The sequence below is a fragment of the Mustela nigripes genome, chromosome 1, assembly GCF_022355385.1.
Source record: "Mustela nigripes isolate SB6536 chromosome 1, MUSNIG.SB6536, whole genome shotgun sequence".
Classification (NCBI taxonomy): Eukaryota; Metazoa; Chordata; class Mammalia; order Carnivora; family Mustelidae; genus Mustela; species Mustela nigripes.
The window spans coordinates 90,680,123-90,694,762 of record NC_081557.1 but is presented as its reverse complement, the minus strand read 5'-3'; the positions used below and the strand labels follow the sequence as shown (position 1 = coordinate 90,694,762).

At 37.2% G+C, this 14,640-nt stretch overlaps 1 protein-coding gene across 4 annotated transcripts in view; it reads right to left on the bottom strand.

The window, feature by feature from the left end:
* Positions 1-858: 858 nt before the first annotated feature.
* Positions 859-14,640, bottom strand: part of DDX6 (DEAD-box helicase 6) — a 33,311-nt gene continuing 19,529 nt past the window's right edge. For all 4 annotated transcript variants that reach the window (XM_059415990.1, XM_059415984.1, XM_059415997.1 and 1 more), the window contains exons 8-14: positions 14,078-14,200; positions 13,478-13,606; positions 12,279-12,395; positions 10,519-10,582; positions 7,642-7,743; positions 6,586-6,768; positions 859-5,246 (exon numbers count right to left, since the gene is read on the bottom strand). In XM_059415990.1, coding sequence (XP_059271973.1) covers positions 6,593-6,768; positions 7,642-7,743; positions 10,519-10,582; positions 12,279-12,395; positions 13,478-13,606; positions 14,078-14,200 — 711 coding nt within the window. In that variant the 3' untranslated portion in view covers positions 859-5,246; positions 6,586-6,592. The remainder of the gene's footprint in view (positions 5,247-6,585; positions 6,769-7,641; positions 7,744-10,518; positions 10,583-12,278; positions 12,396-13,477; positions 13,607-14,077; positions 14,201-14,640) is intronic.

The following is a 14,640-nucleotide window of genomic DNA, read 5'->3' as shown; positions in this document are numbered from 1 at the left end:
GTAAATTTATGATAATCCACTATCATTCTCTATAATCCACTTGTTTTCTGCACAAACCAAACATGTGTGTGTTGAATGAAGGCAAGAACAACCAATGTTTCATCTTTCAAGTCTGTCAGTGGCACCAATCTCTGCAATCTCTTCTCTGCTCTTTAGATGGAAAGGTTGAGGTCACGTCCACCTACGTTTTTCATACACAATGTACTGTAGTAAAAGCAGTTTACGACTTTGCTGTAGCCTAGTCTTGAAAACAGATTAATAATCCCTTCGAGTTTTTCAAAATTGTTATGGCATTGCAATCCATGAACATGGCACCTCTCAATTTCTTTCATCAGTTATTTTGCAGCTTTAAATGTTGTGTACATCTTGTTAGTTACACCTATTTCTTTTGGGGTTAGAACAAAGGGGCTGTGTTTCAAGTGTCTGAATTTCTCACCTGGGTCTTTTAATTTCTTTCATCAGTATTTTGTTGTACTTCACGCACAAATTCTGTTCGTATTGTGAGTTATTCCTAAGCAAACTTTGTGGGCATGTTCAGTTTACTGAAACATCTGAACAGTTCTGGGAGGTGATTACTTATAACCCACTTGCATGTATCACAAACTAACATCTCCCCAAATGATTATCTTGGTTTACTGTTGAGGCAATGAAAACTGAAAGTGAAATGAGGACAGTAGGACATTATCTAGAGGATGAGGGTGCACTGAGATGAGCCATCTCAGATTTTACTCAATTGGGCTTATAGGTGTAGTGTTGAGAATGTTCTACTGTCTCACCACGTGAACTGCTTTAGTAAAATATTCTCAAATGCAAGGATTCCTAAATAGCACAGCCTGCTAAGGACATACTACACACACATTTGGAGTTCCAGTGGGCTTTTATTGAGATAAATTAACAAAAACCAAGATTTTATCAACCATTTTTTCTGAACCTTATAAACTCAGAAGACTCTGGTCCATATGTGTACACACAACATAACACATCCCAACAAAAACAGAGTCCCACTGGAACATTTGCCAATTAACAGAAAGCCAATTTTCCCTTTCCCCAAATGTTTTCAAAAATTTGAGTCCCCACTGTTCACTTCTCAGTGGAACTAGTCCCTTGTGGCTAGGGACATTGGAATTCTATCCCATTTTTACTCAACAAAAATACTTTTTTTTTTTTTTTAAAGTTTAGGTTGTTTCAAAAAAGGGAAGTGACTTTGTTTTCTCCAGGCACCCCTCCCCCACAACCACTGGTTAAAATACAGTAGCCTGTATCTTTAATAACCCAGCCCTACCCCCTCCCTTGCCCTGCCCAGTATTGTCTACTGGAGAATTTAAACACACTTCTGCTGGAATCGGTCAGCTATGGAGGGGCAGAGTCCAGGTGCCAGGCTAGCTCCCTCTAATCTCATGAACTGTTACAGCCTTTGGACACTTAACTCTTTACCCCAAAGATGAGTTTTTAAGATCCGATATTTTCTTTGGGAGTTTTAAAAGCTATCTTTAAGGATATCAAGTAGATCTACAAGCTCACCGAAGTCCACTTAATTTCACCAAAAAGTTGACTTCAGCTCCAGGAAGCCAAAAATTTTGCTTGACAAAGGTATTTTGTCAGAAAATGATACCATGGTAACAATTTTTTAGACAGACAGAACCTTGAAAAAAGTAGCAAATTAAAACAACATGGCTTAATTCCCAAAATATTATTTCATTTTGTTACTCATCTATAAGGTCAGGAGTGTGGCTAAAGGCCATTTCTGATGAAGTTTTGAGCTTTCAAAGTGTTTCTAAATCCTTAGTGCAGACACCCTCCCTTTTGGGGCATAGTAACCTCCCTCCCACCCCTACTTAAAAAAGCAAAAAAAAAAACAAAAACCAAAAAAAAAAAAAAACAAAAACCCAAGAGATCAGAATGAGATGTTTTGATTCCAACAAATGTACACTCAAGGCTTTGTGCTGAGTTATCTGGTTCTAACCCGAGCAGGATGGTATCAAACACAAAGCACACAGCAAAGGAAAGATGCTCCCATCTCATTCTGAAAACAAATTTTAATAACCAATTGCCTACCCCCCCCACCCTGCCCAGCCATTGGGGCCCATCCATATTATGATGCTGGGACCAACTGGAAGATAATTGAGAGATATATTCAGATTTGCTTCTCTCTTACTTCTTCCCATGGAAGATCACTTCAGAGTAAGTTTATTCTATTTCCAAGGGAAGGCCAAGAAAGTTTCTCCACTGGAATGTATGGGAAGATAAAAACAAAACACAAGCCCAGAGGCAGCAAGGTGTGTAACAGTCCATAACCCATTACACAACTACAACCACAGGCAAAACCAGGAGTTGGACATAATTTAAGTATTAAAAATAGGGAACGGTTTCATCCAAAATGAAGCACTGGAAAAAATATTACCGTTACTTAAAACAGATACCCAATAGTGGAAATAACACAAAAACAATTTCCAAACAATGCTCCTTATAGGGATGGGGATTAAAAAAAAAAAAAAAAAAAAAAGACTAGGCTTTGACCTAGTCTTTAGAGCATCTTTCCATTTAACAATTCCTTTCAAGAGTCAAGCACCAAAACTGGACACCTGCCTCTACAGGACTGTGTCCAATAGTGGTGTCCCAGATAGTTTAAGTGCCACTCCTCATCAGAGGCTGTACTTCAGTAATACTTTCAATTAAGTCTGTGCTTTAAGAGGGACCCACAGGCATGTGGCACCAGGCACAGTCTGAGGATGGCAAAGACTGTGCGGTTTGTTTTGTCACCCACACACTCTAGCGAGATATCAAATTGCATTTACAAGCCTTTCTTGCTTTTCTTCTATAATGAATGATCCCTCTTATCTCGCCAGAGGTGGGAGAGAAAGAGAGAGCTGCATCAGTACAAGGGGCAAGATTTTTTTGGTCAAAAGTTGATGCCTTCTAAATTCCCTCCCCCCTCCCCTCCCTGGAAAAAAGTTATTCCTTAATTAGGGCTTGTATTTAGTAACCAACATTGGCTGGGTAGAACATAGCTTGGATACCAAATAAATGAGCTTCCTCTTTTTGGGTTTGTACTGTGCAGCTCTTGCGACAGGTTTTTAAGGAGTTAGGGCTATGTCTGATCAGGAGGCATCTGCAGGATTTTGATCCTAAGGAGTTTTGGGTGAGTCACAAATAGTTTCACTCAGAACTAGGCAAGAGTCAAAAAAGCAAACTTTGAATAATTGATTTCTTTATCCAGATGAGTTAAGCACGAAAGCATATGCAGGACTTATCTTGTAATATTTTAGGGTTTTAAAAAATGGAATATGGAATTCAAATTTTTTTAATTTTATTTTTTGCCTTTTTTTTTTTTTAAACCCTAGATGCCTCCTGATTGACCTAGTACACTGGGTTAAAAGGGAATTAAAAACATTTAAAAAAAAAGTTCACTGGTTTGATTCATCTCACTCCTTTTGCCTGGAGATCAGGCCAAACATCAAGCATGTTGGGAGGGGCACAATTTAAAGCAACACCATTGACTGTAAAAGCATTTGCCAGCAATTTACAATGCAAAATGACAGATAATTCTTGTCACAAAGCAAAAGGATGGCAAGCAGCTTTCTGTAGCATGAAAGTTAACAGCTCTCAGGAGTTGCCCATTCCTGCAAGTTTATGTATCAAGGTGGGCAGAGGGCAACACACAGAGTACAGGAAGTGATCCACAGAAAGTAAGCTCCAGAACTGCTAACATTACCAATGCTGATACTGGCTAATATTCTGAAATGCAAAATCCATGCTTTGTACATATACTGCTCAGACACTGCCACTCAATTGAATTCCACACTGCAAAGGAGATTAATCGTTGTCCCCTTTTGCTGAGCTCAAAAAGTTCCTCAAACTTTTTTTAAAAGGGGAAAAAGAAGCAAATCAGAGAGCTCCTCAAAAATAACATCTTGAGTCATAGGTTTTTGAAGTTTCCTTGCTCTCTCTGGCAGGTGTTCTCCAAAGCTATTAGATGATACAGTGTGGTAGCAACAGTGAATCCCAGACTTCTGGGTCCCTCTTCTAACACAGGGTCACCACAGAGGTCTGTACTCTACACGAAGAGGCCGAAGTACTTTTTAGAATTTAGTGTTGCGGAAAACTGAGCCCCTCTCATCTTTAGCTGCTCCCATAATCATTCTAATCCCCTTAATCCCAGCAACCTTCATCCAAAAAAAAAATATATATATATGTATATATATATATGAACCCAGAAAAAAACTTATTTACAAAGTTTATACAAGTATACACACCCAATTTTCTATGGGACGCGCTTTGCCACAGAGGAAAGAGGGTCAGGCTCCGACACGTCTACACATCAAGTGCCATAACTGCTAATGGAAGCGAATGTAAACCAGTCTTTAGTGTTCTGCTATAGAGCACAAAGGCTTGTCATATGGCTCCTGCAATGATAGACTGCTCTTTCCTTTGGGAGCGATGATGTTGTAATCTACTCAGCCCAGAAGAAATTTTTACTTGGGATTGTTTTTTTTTTTTTAAATACATGTATTTACAGTGCGGATGAACTGCAGTTGCATATCAACTCCTCCACATAAAGAAAAAGAGAATGGTGTTTAACAGTACTAATACGTGTCATCTTCCAGCCCTGGGCTTGAGTATCGGGTAAAAAGGGAAGGGAGAGACTTCAACTTGAAACAAAAATGAAAAGACAAAAGATTTAAAAAGATAGGAAAAAAAAAAAAAAAGAAAAAAGGAAAGAATTACTATTGTTGACTCCTTGGGCTGTGTCTAAAAGATGATATTCTGAATGGTCTCATAGCATAAGGCACTTCGCACAAATAAGTAATAAGCTCTTCAGGCTTAAAAAACGGATGAGTAATAAGGGAGAAGTTGAAATGCACTCAAGAGTCAGCTGTTGGAGAATTTTGAAATTGTAGACAAGCTTGTGTGTTCATCAAGATTCTTCTCTTTTTAGGGTTTCTCCCCTTCTCTTCTTTATCTTCCTTCCTTGTCCCCCTTCCCCAGAAAACATTTTTTTAAAAACCAGCGGTTAGTGCAACTAATGTTCAGTCAGCACACAGTGCAAACAAGTGGAACAAAAAAGGTAAATTCCTTCTTTTCAGCTTTTTCTCTTCACCAGTTAAAAAAAGAAAAAAAAAGTCTGAGCTCTTTTAAGTCTTCATAGTTCCAAAATAAAAAGAAGATGAAAAACCCACAAAGAGAAGAGCATCCCCCCCAAACGATGTGTCACAGATCCAAACGAGCCTTCTGTAGTTTGTCAAAGCCTAAAGAAAGAAGAAACCTAAAATTAACTTTTGTGAAAACAATATGAACCAGGATACCTAGGTTTTCACAACTCCAATCCAAATGCTCTCTCTGTAGTGGCTTCGACTGAGCCTCTGCCTGCTGTAGACTCCATTTAGGATTAAGGAATTTCTGCTAGTCATTCCAGAAATAGAATGAGAGCCTGAAAGTTCTGATATCCAAAACAAATAAATTTTTTAAAAGATTTTCTTTTTTTTTTTTTAACTTCCATAAACTTGACAGCTTGCCAGGGTATGAGCAAACACTTACTTTTATGTTTGAGGGTTTTGCTTGACATTTTGGGGGCTGGGGGGGAAAAGAAACTAAAATGGAAAGAGTAACACATAAATGGGGTGCCTGGTGGCTTAATCGGCTATCATCTGACTTAGGCTCGGGTCAAGCTCCTAGGATCTTAGGGTTCCCGCCCGGCAGGAAGTCTGCCTGTCCCTCTTCCTCTGCCCCTGCCTGTGCTCCCTCTCTCTCAAATAAATAAATAAAATCTTAAAAAAAAAAAAAAACAAAAAAACAGGTAAAATGCTCATTGCTAATTTGTTAATTACCTTCTCTCAAATAAACAAAGTTTTATTTTCCTTAGAAAAAACTACAAAAACAGTCTGTATTCAGTTCTGCTGAGCCTTCTTTTGAGCATTATTACCAGAGTCCAACAGTCACCAAACAATAAAAGGTAAGGATGGTGCAGGAAACAAGAGTGGGCATTTAAAAAAAGACATCCTCACAACCTGAATAAACATTTGGCAAGGAGGCACTGCAGATAATTAACTTGATTTATTAAGACGCCCAGCAGAAATTAAGAGTGATGCTAACAACAGAGAAATGACTGAGTGATAAAGGAAAAGACAAAAAATATTTTCATATTCAGACTGATGAAAAAGATTCTTCTTTGCTTTCATTGTTTTGAAAGGCTGGATTTCTTAATTGCTGCTCACGTATCACATTATACAAGAAAACTGCATTTAAGAGCAGAATGTAGGGGTGCCTGCGTAGCTCAGATGAAGCGTATGCCTTCAGCTCAGGTCATAATGCCAGGGTCCCGGGATAGGGCCCTGCATCTAGCTTGCTTCTCCCTCTCTCTCTGTCAAATAAATACATCAACCCCCCCAAAACAAAACAAAAAACAAACAAACAAGCAGCATTTATGAATTCTCTAATGGGACCACAACTTCATAGAAGCAATACATCCAGTTTACGGTCATTTATGCCAACAGGTGTTCTACCCTATCACTGCTATTAAATTTCCTCCAGGAAAGAGGATCTTGATTTAAATACTATGCTCACTTAGCTGTTCTGTCAGGTACGCACATGCTTGTTAAGGTTTCTCGTCTTCTACAGGCTCGCTGTGGTATTCTGCCACATAAAGGCTCTTGTCAATGTTGCTTGGGATCGGTTTAATTTCTGTTCCCAGCTGCTCCTCAATACTTTTCAGGTTGAAGCGATCATCATATGTGATCAAGTTGATGGCTAAGCCAAGATGACCAAAGCGACCTAAAAATGAAGAACATTTTTTAATTAATAAAAGATTGAGTTAAAATAGGAGAACTGATGTGCACATACAAGTCTCTTAGTGGCAAAACCATACAGGACTGATGTTTTTGTTCAGTGCCATTCTGAGTTTATAAAACCGCTTCTTATGATAAGGACTCCTCATACACACATTACACCTTCAGGTTTCACAGCCCAAAGTAGTATACTATTAATCCTTTTTCATTTTTTTAAAAAAAGATTTTATTTATTTATTTGACACAGAGAGAGAGAGATCACAAGTAGGCAGAGCAGCAGGCAGAGAGAGGAGGAAGCAGGCTCCCCGCTGAGCAGAGAGCCCCATGTGGGACTCGATCCCAGGACCCTGAGACCATGACCTGAGCCGAAGGCAGCGGTTTAACCCACTGAGCCACCCAGGTGCCCCCATTACTCCTTTTTCAAATGAAAAAACAGATACTCATTTGTGTCAAAAGTTGCCAAAATATGTATTCTAAATAGTAGTTACAGACTGCACCACCTAATGAGAAAAGGATCTCACTTGTGAATTTTGTATCAATTTAAGCATACAGTAAAGTTATTTTTTCTTAAATGCTCTAGAAGAACTGGGTATTGGTCTTTTTTTCCCTTTTGATATTTTATTTATTTACTTGAGAGAGACAGAAAGCATGAGAAGTAGAGGGTCAGGGGGAGAAGCAGACTCCCTGCTGAGTAGGGAGCCCGATGCAAAACTTGATCCCCGGACTCCAGGATCATGACTTGAGCCAAAGGCAGTCCCTTAACCAACTAAGCCACCCAGGGGCCCCTAGGGATCAGTCTTAAAAGAGCACCTTCCTACCCACTCACCCCCCCAAAAAAGGGCATCTTCCTTTTCCTCACCTGATCTTCCAATACGATGGAGATAGGTCTCTGCCAGCTTTGGGAAGTCAAAGTTTATTACCACATTCACAGCTTGTATATCAATACCTCGGGTAAACAAATCTTAAAAGAGAAAAAAAGAACCTCTATTATATCTTTCAATTTAAGCATGTTTCTTTGCACCATAATACTCTCTAACACATATTTCTAGGTGCAACCTAAGTTTTAGTCACTTCACTCAGTAATTCAAGTGCACTTGCAAATTACTAGCATTACCTTTCATAAACATTATCATAAACAACTTTCTGCTAGCAAGTTATCTTTCCCAGTCCCATAAAGTTTTAAAAAATGGTTAAAGTAACTGTAAATCCAAGAGGTCAGAATGACTGGTAAACTATAAACTCCTAATAAGTCTCAGAAGTAATTGTCCTTTCATCTATTTTTTAGTAATCTAAGATTAAAATAGATGGAAAACCTTGTTGTATAACCAAGAATACCTCAAAAAGACGATGTAATCCACTCATAGTAATTATTTGTACTTTTTGAATTCATTCATTTCCTCCTCCTAAGTGATTTACAAGACTGAGGCAAGCACAAGGCCACCCCTTCTCTTTTCTACTCCCCACAGTAACTAACTATGCTAATTTAGGCTCTGAAAACTACAAGTAAAGACAATTACGACAGACTAACAGCCAGGTTTCAAGGCTTCTATCAACTCCATACTCCGAAATAATCCATTGCGGTGACCAGTTATTTCTAAAATACTGCTTTCAATGTGTAACTCCTTCCTTTAAAATGCCTCTGGATAAAATTAAAATTGATATACAAGGTCCTCCACTCTAAACTCTGGTCCTATCACAGTTCTCGAACACCTCTCTTCCTCAAACCTTCCTCTCCATGAAATTCATCTACTTACCGTTCCTTAAACATATCTTCTTGAAGCCCTCAATGGATTATATTTATGCCAGTTCCCTAAAACTCCTTCCTGCTTCAAGTCTAAAATTTATCTAGTTTACAGAGCGAGTTACAATTCCATCTCTTCCCAGATCATCATAGCCCATTAATTTCCCTTCCTATGAAAATTTAGGATTACTTACTACACATACCTCACATTTGCAAATTAGTATTACTCCTCTGTAGATTCAGCCTAAAGCCTGTAAATCAGGTTTTACTGCCACAGGACCATGCCCATTTGCTCATGTATTGTTTAAGGGTGCTTTTGAGATGGAATGGCAGAGATGAATAGCTTGTAACAGAGACCAAATGGTATATAGAGCCTAAGACTTCTACAATCTGGCACTTTAAAGAAAATGGTTGCAGGGCCCGTCTTCTTAATGTTATCTTTTTTATCTGATTAAACTAACAATGATATTTCACATGAACTTATTTATACACCTATGTTATTCAGTACTTATTTAATGACATACTAAATACCATTCTGTTTGCACATTCTGAATTTGCTTAATTCAACATTTCACTGATGAACTAGATCCTCTTCTATAGGCTAAGTGCAGGGAGTGTGTATTTAAAGATCTTTAATTGTGTTAAATATATATAACATAAATCTGAGGAGTAGCTGTATTTTTTTTGTTTTTTTTTAGCATCAAGCTAACTAAGTATCTGGCACAGAGTAAATAAATATTGAGTATCAAAAACTATTTTTGAATGAATAAACTACAACAGATTTTTGTGCAGAGTTCACTTTAAGGCATTCCCATTTTACAAATAAAAAAAGGCATAAAAGAAAAGTATGACTTGTCCAAGGTCATACGATTACAAGTTAAAAGGGTGGGACTTGAACTCCAATTTAAAATTCTAGGAGTCTAGTATCCTTTCCACCAGATCAGGTTATTTTATATTTGAATACTTTAATACAAAGGTTACAAATGCTGTATTAATTCATAGCTGTATTAAGTGTCCTTTTAGATATAAAAAGCAGGGAAACAAGATAAACTAGAAACACTCAGAATATCAGACAGTCCTGTTTTTTTTTTTTTAAATTTTAAGATTTTATTAATTTTTTTTTGACAGCCAGAGATCGCAAGTAGGCAGAAAGGCAGGCAGAGAGAGAGAGGGGGAAGTAGGCTTCCTGCCAAGCAGAGAGCCCGATGCAGGGCTTGATCCCAGGACTCTGGGATTGTGACCTGAGCTGAAGGCAGAGGCTTTAACCCACTGAGCCACCCAGGCGCCCCTCCTGTTTTGGTTCTTATAAATTAGTGAATTCAATATTCTGCTAGTATAAATTTGAAGTTTACTTCTATAGCAGTGTTCTTAAAAATCCAAATTGTGTAATCTAAAATTTTGATCTGGGTGCTAGTAATACGGGTATGTACACTGAATATCCTTATAATTACTGTATTTCTGTGTATACATAAACTTAAAAAAAAAAATATCCAGGCTCTTCTATCCACCCAGAAGTTAGCCGAGATGATTAATCTCATACCAATACTAAGATTGTATTTCCAGTGTAGAAATGAGAGGATACTCATTCTGTCTGATCTGACTGTCCACCTGCCTCCCCAATTTGTTCTTCATGTACTGAAATACACCAAAATACAGACTAGTCTGTTTCTGGCAAGAAGTTTAAAAGACCACAGTAAGTAACTTCCAAAATGTAGTGTCTTAATGTAATTTATTTTGCACATGGTACACATAACTCATTCCTGTATTCAGAAAACATGCAAATTCCAAAACTAGCTTAAAAGACAGTAACAAGTATTCTGCAGTTTCAGATACAGAAACTAATTTCAGGAATTAACTATAGCTCATTCTCAACTTCAGAAATTCCAGAAATGGCTTAAAGGTGAGCTGAACTCTTGTCACAGATTCTGTTGGGAGATATGGACAGAGAAAGCAGAGGTGAACCAGGAAAAAACAATGTGTCAAGGAAATACTTACCAGTGCAAACAAGATTGCGGCATAAGCCATTTCGGAAATCATGAAATACACGATTTCGATGTTCCTAGGAACAAAGCAATGCATCTGATTTGTTTAAAAACGCATACACACAGCCCTAAATTTCTCATCACTAATTTCTCTTATCCGAAGTTTTGCATACCCCAAATTTATAAAAATGAGAGACCAATTCAATTACCCCTACATTAAAAACAGAAGGTAAAATAAGTTAATCATAAATTAGTCTCCTATGGGAATTAATAAGCAACTAAAATATCTACTGGGGCGCCTGGGTGGCTCAGTCAGTTAAGCGTCTACCTTCAGCTCAGGTCAAGATCCTGGGGTCCTAGGATAGAGCCCAACATCAGGCTCCCTCCTCAGTGAGGAGCCTGCTTCTCCCTCTCCCCACTGCTCGTGCTCTCTAATAAATAAGATCTTAAAACAAAACAAAAACACCTACCCATATCTTTATTTAGCATTTATTTAAACTGTTAAGAATATTCTTATCCTTTTTGCTGAAGTGAATTTTAATTAAAGTGACAACTTTCACCATCTTTTTGTATATCCATTTTTAAAATGTTTCAAACAGAAGATGACAGAAGTTTGCGTTGACCCAAATACTATTTATTTTACTTACTGTACGCAAAAACAAAAATTTATTTCCTTTTTTTAAAATTTGAGAGCAAGGGAGCATGCAGAGCAAGCAGAGGGAAAGAATCTCAAGCAGATTCCCCACCAAGCATGGGGCTCGATGTCACCACCCTGAGACCATGACTGAGCCAGAATCAAGAGTTAGATACTTAACTGGCTTAAATCATCCAGGAGCCCCAAAAATGTACTTTTCAATTAAAACAAAAAAAATGAAAACACATGCATAATGATTCTACCACAAGTGACAAATCTAGAACCTGACAAACTGGTTTTTCCTTTCAAAGCAATGTTCTTCCATTCTAAAATAGTCTCTACAGCTTAACACTTTAGTTTCCTGTAACAATTTCTAATATTAGAGTCTACATGGGGATATCTGATCCATTATCAAGCTCCTTTGAAAACCAAAGTTGAGTTAACTAAAATTCTTAATCTGTTAGTCTACAGAAACCGTTTCCACAAAATTTCAATGTTTAACTACCACACACAATAAGAATGTTTTTATAGTTTTGAATTTATTTCAATTGCTAAATCAAGTTCTGAAATATAGAGAGACTGCACTCCTAAAGGCAAATAAAGAAAAAAAGGGCTGAAGAGGTACATTAATTGAAAATCAAGAGGAATGTTGTCCAATAGAACCTCCTGCATAACAGGAATGTTTTGTATCTGTACTTTCCAAAACCACAGCTGCTAGTCACATGTAACATGGCACTTAAAATGTGATTAGTGTGACAGAGGAACTAAATTTTAAATTTCATTTAATTTTAACTCACACTGCCACATGAAATCAGTGGTTACTGTATTAAACAGTGCAAAACTACATTACTAAGGAAAAGGAATAAAATCTTGTATTTCTATTATGCTTAACAAAATACTCACATTTATGAATTATCTCAATCTTCCTAACAACCTTATGAGCTAAGTGTATGTTTATACCTATTTTATAGTTAGAAAACTGAACCAGTGGTTAAAATGAAAGGTCCTTTGCCTACTAAGGAATAATTTATTCTTAAACTTAGGGCATATGGAGGAGCATTAAAACAAAACAAAAATCCAAGAAATACTTAGAAAAAGATTTTTTAAATCCCCACACGGAGTTCTAGTTTTAGACTCACCTGCCTCATTTTAGCATGGATATAGAAGCAAGAATAACCCAGTTGAGAAATCTTCTTGGCTAGCAATTCAACTCGCTGAGAGGAGTTACAGAAAATGATCGACTGGTTTATCTGAAGCTGAGCATGGCGGGGGTGGGGTGGGGGGTGGAGGGTAATAAGAAAGAAAAACAAAACCTTCATCTACTTTGCCAAATCTTGAAAATTGATTGACTGACAAATGCTAAAAACATAATCTCATAATACAAGAGAGATACAAAATATCATAAAATGTAAATATCATAAATATTACTCATTTACTTAACAGTTGCAGGTTAAGTTATAAATTTTATTGTAGAAGAGTATGCATATTAAGAGCCACGTAATTGCCAACATGACTGAAACATTCAATTCTCATTATCTGCAGTAATTCTGTTCTATAAAGTTCCTACAGACACTGAAAATGTTGACTGTAGAACCACTGCTCCTAGAGAGATACAGGGAAAGGTTCCTGAGAGCCTCTAGTCACAACTTTTTCATCAACTGATTAACAGATAACATTGTTTTAAAGTGTGTTACTGTTCAAAGCACCTTATTTATTTGTGGCCAACAATACTGTTAACTCCTATCTATATAAAGTTTATCTTAAACACATTTTCTCTGCAAACCAATCTTCTTGTGCTTAGGAGAAATGAACAGCACTAAGCTTTGGAGCCATTTTAAACCAGGAAATAAACCAAAAAACCAAACCAAACCAACCCCCCCTGACAGAAATGCAAAAAATATGGTGCAGACTGTGAGAAAGACATTTGTTTATGAGAGCTGAAACAGGAAGGCAGCATGTCACTTTGTTCAATCTCAGCTGGGAATATGCACAACAGCTGGTATTTCCCATAGTGTTACTAATATACACAAAGGACTTCAAAAGCACACGAGTATTGATTGTAGGGTTACAAATTTTGGCATGTAGCTGAATTCGCAAATACAGAATATGCAAATAATGAGGACTGACTATAATTAAGGTCAAAGCATTTTAGAATTTAATTAAAAATGTCTTTGATATCAGTCTGTCATACAGTATCAACTTAAGATCAACAACCAAAACTACCTTTTAGCAAAAGCTATGGACTATTTTTACACTGAAAATGGTGGGAAAACAGGCACAACTGTTTTTTGGGGGTTAAGTAATGGTACCCATTCAGCAACTGAAGCCTGTTACTTACCCTGGAGAAAAGTGTGTTGAGGCAGTGTACTTTTTGGCGCTCAGTTACATAGGCGTAGTACTGGGTTACTCCCTTCAAAGTTAGTTCCTCCATCAGGTTAATCTCATAGGGTTTCTGCAAATGGGAATTCTGGAAAAAAGAAGAGTCACGTAATTTAAAAAAAAGCAGAACATATCTTTTTAAACTTGAAATAAATCCCTCAACATTTCTGATCAACTCGTGCTTAAAAGGCATGCAGTTTTCTTCAGAGTGTAAGTAATCCATGATGGTAAAAATGTTACCATATAATAGAAAATCTAACATTCAGATATGTAGCTAAATTCCTATTTTGTACTTTGTATACAGGATTACACTGTAATCAAAATTTATCCAGGATCAATGGCTGTATGTCAGCATGACACCAAATGCTAAGAGAATACAGAATTTAATCAAATTACTGTTTTAAAAATATTAATTTATGCAAAACTAACCTTAATTCAACAGTTGGCAGGAAAGCCAAAAACCTGAAATACTCAGCATAAACTGATAATGTTATTATGAATAAAGGTATACTCATGGGGAAGAGAACAGCACTGCTTCCTAGTACAGATTTATACTCACCATGAATTTCTGTACACTAAGAGGGAAAGTAGCGGAATATAATAATATCTGTCTGTTTTTAGGTAGCGTGAGAATAATATCCTCCATTATCTGCACAAAATCCTGTGACAGCAACTTATCTGCCTGCAGTACAAAGGAAAGACAATTTCAAAAACAATTAGCGTCCAAGGTCTTCAGTTAATAAGGCATTATGCCACAGGAGCATTCATGGAATATTCCTGGTTTTGAACAGTACTCTAGGACACTCCCTACTCCAAAAGCACCAAGACACATTTGCAGTGATTCAAAAGAGGGAAAAGCTATTAATACCATATTCTAGAAGAAAGAGAAAACTCTAGACAGATAAAATTCTTGTTCCCCTAACAAAATTTTAATGTGATTTTCATGAGAGGCAATACTTGGCTGAGAGTACAATCTAGAGTCAAACTACCTGGTCTGAAATCTTGTCTCCTTCACACTTATTAGCTATGTTGACAAGTTATTTAACAACCCAATACTTAGGTTTCCACAGCTTTAAAATTAGCAGTACTAACTGCTTTATAGGGTACCTACCTTACAGGGTT